This window comes from Henckelia pumila, chromosome 3 (genome assembly GCF_033568475.1).
Source record: "Henckelia pumila isolate YLH828 chromosome 3, ASM3356847v2, whole genome shotgun sequence".
Classification (NCBI taxonomy): domain Eukaryota; kingdom Viridiplantae; phylum Streptophyta; class Magnoliopsida; order Lamiales; family Gesneriaceae; genus Henckelia; species Henckelia pumila.
The window spans coordinates 45,693,954-45,700,683 of record NC_133122.1 but is presented as its reverse complement, the minus strand read 5'-3'; the positions used below and the strand labels follow the sequence as shown (position 1 = coordinate 45,700,683).

Below are 6,730 nucleotides of genomic sequence, written 5' to 3'. Positions count from 1 at the left end.
AGGAACGGCCTTGAGTAGAGATACGTGAAAAACATCGTGTTCCGGAGAGATATGGTGGTAACGCCAACCAATAAGAAACAACTCCGGCTTTCTCAAGAATTTGAAACGGTCCAATGAATATTATCACTAGTTTGCCTTTCAATCCAAACCTCATCACTTTTCGAAAAAGTGAAACTCGAATAAACACATTCTCTCCTAGCTCAAAGTGTAAAGGTCGGCTTGGTATTGGCATAATTGGCATGTCTATCTAATGCAGCTCCGACAATTATCCTCTTGATCAACTCTGCGTGACCTTTTTGGTTGTGTCCGCATATAAATGACGAAAATAATTATTATATGTTTGTATAATTTTCAATAACAAAATACAATATTTTAAAAAATAAAAGAAATATAATACCTAAAGTTAATATTAATATTACCACAAGAGAAAAACTAAAAGTTCATTAAAATATTTACTCGATTAAGTATCAAATTTTAAATTATATTGTCGTACTTATAAGATGTGCCTCTTTACATTTTATAATTGGTTTTTTTTCCATCTACGGTCAGGAAAAACATGTTAAGCGAAAGCCACAATCTCAATTCACTAAAATGTTTAATTCTTAAATATTAACAAAATGATTAATTATGAAAAAAAAGTAATATGTAATCGTCATTCAATGAATTAAGCTTCTATTGTATTTTGTAATTTATATCTTATTTTGCAACACAAGTATATATATATATATATATATATATATATATACGGGATGTTCGCGTGAAATCTAAAAAAAAATCAGATGTTCGCGAGAACATCTTAGATGTTCACGCGAACATCACAGGATGCACACAAAATCCCTACACACTGGTGTGCTATATATATATATATATATATATATATATATATATATATATATATATATATATTGTCCTTGTCAAATGAGTAAGTTTTTCAATTAGAAAAACAATTGTAACTTGAAATTTAACAAGATAAAAAATCAAGATGACATAAGGAAATAAAATACATGATATAACAAAACAAAAAATAACAAAATAAATGAGTAAAAATTATTTTGGTACATGAACTATTGATAAAATGTCAAATTGGTACATGAATTATTGAAAATGGTTTAATTGGTATATAATCAAACTCAAAAGTCAATTTTGCTCTTTACTTAAATTTCTTTTAAATTGAATATTGTTATTAAATTGATTAATTGAACTACATACATATTTTTGTCTTTTAAATTATTATATTAATTACAATTGTAAATATAAATTCATATTTACTAATTATTATGCCATAAAAAGAATATTATATATCATTATACGAAAAAATATTAAACGTAAAATTTATATATTATAAATGAAAGACACACACATATATATAATTTTTAATTTGATTAATATAAATAATAATATTATAACATAGATAAACACAAAAATATATATCTTTTATTATATATTTTTAATATATATTATTTTTGAATATATAATTTATCAATTGTTATATATATGTGTGTACGTGCATGCTTGTATTAATTAATATTTACAATGTTTCGTACAATGAGTACGATCTCTTTTTTATAATATAAAATTTAAATAAATATAAATTTATTTTTACAATTGTATTAATAAAATAATATTTAAAAATAAATTGTGTATCTATTTTAATTTAACAAAAATATTAGACTTTAAAATAATGTAGGTGAAGTGTAAAATTGACTTTATAAGTTGATTATGTATCAATTAAACCATTTTCAATAGTTCATGTACCAATTTGACATATTACCAATAGTTCGTGTATCAAAATGAATTTTACTCCAAAATAAATTAAAAAAGTCACATGACAAAATGAAAAATTATTAGTCACCTAAACAAATTTTGTTAAAGAAATAAAAAAACTTAGGAACCTTGGTTTAGAAAGCACACTCATCCTACTAGACTCGAGATTCGAGAACATCAGAAGATCGGAGAACATGATTACTCATGGAATTGCTTTTTTATGCTACTTCATCCCTTTCATCCTATGTTTGGGCTCAAAGGAGTTTGCCTTTTTTTGGTTGGTTAATCTTGTAACGAGACTCATTTAATATTTTAATTACAAGTTTTCCTTCAAAAGAAAGATTGCACACTCATCCTGATTTTGATAATACAATCAAAGATTGGACACCGCACCTCTCACCTACATGGAAGTGATCATCAATCAAGGCTAGAGCCATTTTGCCTCGTCTCTATATATACTATTTATAGATATTTGATCACTTCGCCTCATTCTTAGGAAACCATATGATGAATTAGACATCATACAATAGCAACAGATCAGACGTTAGTCTATTGTTGTATACAAAAATCTTCTGCTACATCTAGCACTAGTAACATGTCTGTTAGCGAAGAACATTCAGTCGGTCTATAACTCAGACATTAATTAGTTCGGGTTAGGAGAACTACGGTAAGTCGTTAACCAGTTATAATCATCTGCGAGAAACTGCAGAATCAACATGATGAAGTAGAAATTCATACAACTTCTTTCTCAAACTCTCTATGTTCTCACTGTTTCTTCCATCGTCTTGAAATGCACCATCCAACCATTGATCAACCCTTTTCAGATGCCCGAGAAGGCCTATTATCTGAGAATGGTCTTCACCCCTTTGTAGCCCGAAACCATTATTTAATGAAATCTCCAAATAATCTAAAAACCACGTACGTGAAGAAGAGAGCAAGTTTTCAGCCAAAATAGACGCTGGTTTTAGTCCGGACCCTGGGGAAAATGGTTCGTGCTCAGCATTTGTCCTCTTCGTGGTAGAAAACCGATTTTTTGAAATAGATGATTCTTTCCTTTTCAACTCAGTTTTACTTGACCTGTGATTGATGCAGGATGTTTGCTTATCTTTAGGAGAATGATTCTCTGCATTGGGTTTCTCTCGAGTTTCTTCTAGCACGATGCAATGATGCTTTTCACCCTTTGAAATGGCCTTCTCATCTCCTTTCGTGTATAATGAAAAATTGAGAAGACCGGTGTCAACTGCAGCTTGAATCCATAATGATGCATTCTTATTTCCAGGGATGAGGCAAAACTGCGGGTCATATGCTTCATTCGTTTCAAAAGTAATAGTATTTATCAGGGCACGAATGACTGAGTCAGCTTTGATCATTCGCTCGTGAAGGTCCAAAAAATTTTCCACTAATGGCTCGCAAGAATCTCTCTGAGATAAATCACATAGTTCTGCAAACATGCTACACAGTAGGGGTTGAGAAATTAGTCTCAAACTGGAAAATAAATGTTGAGACAAATTATAAGGAACAGAGAGCACAAAAAGTTCAGTGTATCGAATAATTTTTAAAAACTACACGTATATTTGAAGATTTTTGAATTTAAGATCAGGGTGTCTGTCTTTACTTGCTCCAACAACGCATGTAATAACATTGTGTACCTGATGCACTGAAGGACACTTTCAAACACCGATGCTTCTTCTAATGAACGAACTGCAGAGACAAATGCAGTGTTCCTGTGCCGGCTAACTTCCTGAAAAATATCAGGAATCTATAACTAAACCAGAAATTGATAGGTTACATGAACTTTTATAGTGTGCAACCTACGCGTATATACCTTTCCAAGGACGTGGATAGTAGAAGGTAGAGAATCCCAGAATGCTCTTGAGTCAGACCATTTATTCGAATTTAGGACAACCTTATTCAAAAGAGAAGGAAAAGAATCACAGTCTGAAGCCTTCACACTTTTCGTATTATTACGTGCAGTCAGAAGTTTAGGTGAGACGACAGTATTCTTGTTCTTCAGTGGTGAAATACTTGAATCCTTTTGTGAATCTTCAAAGGAGAGTTTGTTAGTATTCTTAGTCAAACGGTTTGGCGAGCAGATAACATTCTTGGCTCTCAGAGGAGAATTGCTTGATACTTTCTGTGAGTCATCAAGTGAGACTTTATTAGTGATGGCTTGTAGAAAATATCATAGGTAAAAAGAAGAGGATGCCAATGAACACAGAATTCGCTCCTCGTGCAGGTACAAGACTATAACATTCTACATTATCATTTTTCAAAAACCTAAGATGGCAATGTATCTTTCTGATTGTATATCATTTTCTGATTGTAAATCAATGATATTCACAGATTCTATGTTCTCTATTTTCACTACAAAGAATTTTTCCAGCACGAGCATGGACAGACAGATCAAATCCTATACATCAACTGCCACCACTTTAGAAGACCTTATCATGACAGGAGATTCAAGAAATATCCCTCTTCAGAGAGTGGAATAACACTCATTTAGAAACTAACCTATTCATATTATTTGGAATATGCAGCCCATACAATCATTTTGGCATGCCAGAGTTAATGATCTACTAACGAATTTGCATAAATCATTTTGTTTTCTGTCATGATGAGTTGAATAGAGTTAAAGCTGCATATCAGTGAATTTCTAACAGTGACACAGTTCAAATGTTCAATGAGGGATTGATTCCAAATCAGAAAAAAGAGGGATAAAATTGAAGCTAAGTGAGAGATATATTACTCCAAATTGACTTCTTTTGCTTCGGATATTCCAAAATGAAATATTTTCTTATTTTCGCACCGAATACACCTTGATAATACAAGAACATATTTACATAGATTTTCGTTAAATCTGCATAATATGGGGAAAATTAGAACTTACGGAATCTGAGCAAACCACATGGTCCTTCGGTTTAACCTTTGGTGCCGCTTTACCACCATTTTTACCACTAGGACTCCTTTCCCATCCTTTTCGAGCCGAATCCAAGCTCAACCTCTTACTCTCCATACTGCCACTCTTTCCATTTCCCAATGAAAGCCTTCTAACAATCCCATCTTCATTTCCCACAACTTTCTTCACAATTCTCTTTTGTTTCACCTTCTTTTCCACTTTCTTACCATTCAAAAAATCACTCGTAATCAAATCTTTCGGATCTCCAACGCACGGCCGTCTCTTCGGGATCGGTTTAACCCCACAAAGAACAGGGACAGGGGAACACGGGTCGATCCGAGTAACGTAAATGAATTGTCCCAGTTGGATGTTATCACTCAGTATCAACTCCACATCTTCCTTACATACCGATACATACGCGGAATGCAGTGAATCTGAAACCCTTAAATAGTATCCTTTGGTCTTCCATGGATCATCTTCCAGAGAAGGTACAATACTTATAACCTAAGATAATAATATGCAACTAACTATAATCCCAGATGAATGCATTTGAAGCAGAAAGCAATATTTGATTCGAAACCTAAAAACATTAGTACAAAACCAGTTTCATAATGTCCATGCTTCAGTGCCACAATAACAAAAAATCCCATTAATCACAAATTCACAATAGTAGTAGAGCTTTGCCTAATAACACCGGAATCCACTAACCCAGAAAAAATAAACACCAAAAATCCAATCTTGACACAAAAAAGGAATAAACAAAAGGGTGACAGACACAGATTCAAACCTGAAGAAGGGCAGAGCGGTGTTCACCGGCCACCTTGAAATCTTTATTGCCAACATTTTGCAAGAGTTTCTGCAGTATCCCAGGTGTGAGGGAAGACATTTTTCTTTACACTTGAAACTAGCATAAAATCCAAAAGCAGATGCCTTTCAAAGTGTAAATCCAGATGTCACTATTATATATCATTCGCTCAACATTTTCGAACTAATTTCTACTTCCTTTCGTCGCCATTGCAAGAAGAAGTAATGGCACTAGTGAGGAGTGAAAAGGGTTTGTTTCTGCGAGGGGGGAATCTCAAAAAAGACACGGAAAGAGGGCCATGGACACGTGTCACGCTGGGATGTGATTTGAACGCTACGGGTTACGAGGTTAGTCCACTAGTAACAGGACATGCCCATCTCTGTATCTCTGATATGTTGGCAGAAGCACAACAAACAAAATATATGGCATCCAACAAGTCAAAACAACGTTTGTTTCTTCTAAAATGACCAATAATATTGCTATCGTTCAAGTTCCATTTTACAGATTCTTGGTTTAAAAATATTTCAATTGATATCTGAATTTTGCATAACCTGAGGGAAAAATATGAACAAAATTTTGATTAAATTTGCCATATATTCGAGCAATGAATCCTGTACATTTCAATTTTAGCATTTTGTATTCAAAATATTTTTTTAAAAAAATAATGATTTTCAGTTTCTTATTTTTTTTAAAATTAAAATTTGAATACTCATAGATTCTATTGATTATCTGAAACTATTATGTAAATTACATTTTTAACATTCACACAAAAAAACTTCCGGTTTCACAAATTAATTTTGTGAGATAAATTTCAAATTGAGTTCAACCTGACTAATAGAAAATTATTATTTTTTATGTCTAAATCAATTCCACCGATACTTTTCAATTTGAATTTTTAAATTTACAATTTAAACCAAAATTTGAATATCTCAATTATATATTTCAGATATAAAACCTTGTATGCATTATTTTCTTCTATCTTTTTTTGTGATGTGGGAACTCGTAGTCACTACATTTTTTTATGTATGTTCATTTAAATAAGTTGTGAGTTATGCTGGATGTCGGGTTGAATTGTCAAATGGGGTAGGTGGCATTTAGGTGTCATTTGAAATTTAATTAGGAACACTTGGCATGCTCATGGGCCGCAGAATTGAAGGCAAATTGATTGAGAACTCATTTTCTCATTTTTAGACGAAGGCCTCGCACCTATAAATAGGTGCATTCCCTCGACATTGTAAATCATCCCAGTCTCAAGCATTCTTCTG

General features: G+C 32.5%; 1 protein-coding gene across 1 annotated transcript; it reads right to left on the bottom strand.

Moving 5' to 3' along the window:
• Nucleotides 1-2,337: 2,337 nt before the first annotated feature.
• On the bottom strand, nucleotides 2,338-5,772 carry LOC140892950 (uncharacterized). Its single transcript, XM_073302013.1, has 5 exons — nucleotides 5,448-5,772; nucleotides 4,652-5,164; nucleotides 3,590-3,898; nucleotides 3,414-3,505; nucleotides 2,338-3,216 (listed from the first exon to the last, which is right to left on the bottom strand). The coding sequence occupies exons 1-5, from the start codon at nucleotides 5,544-5,546 to the stop codon at nucleotides 2,454-2,456; spliced, it is 1,776 nt and encodes a 591-aa protein (XP_073158114.1). The 5' UTR covers nucleotides 5,547-5,772; the 3' UTR covers nucleotides 2,338-2,453.
• Nucleotides 5,773-6,730: the final 958 nt, after the last annotated feature.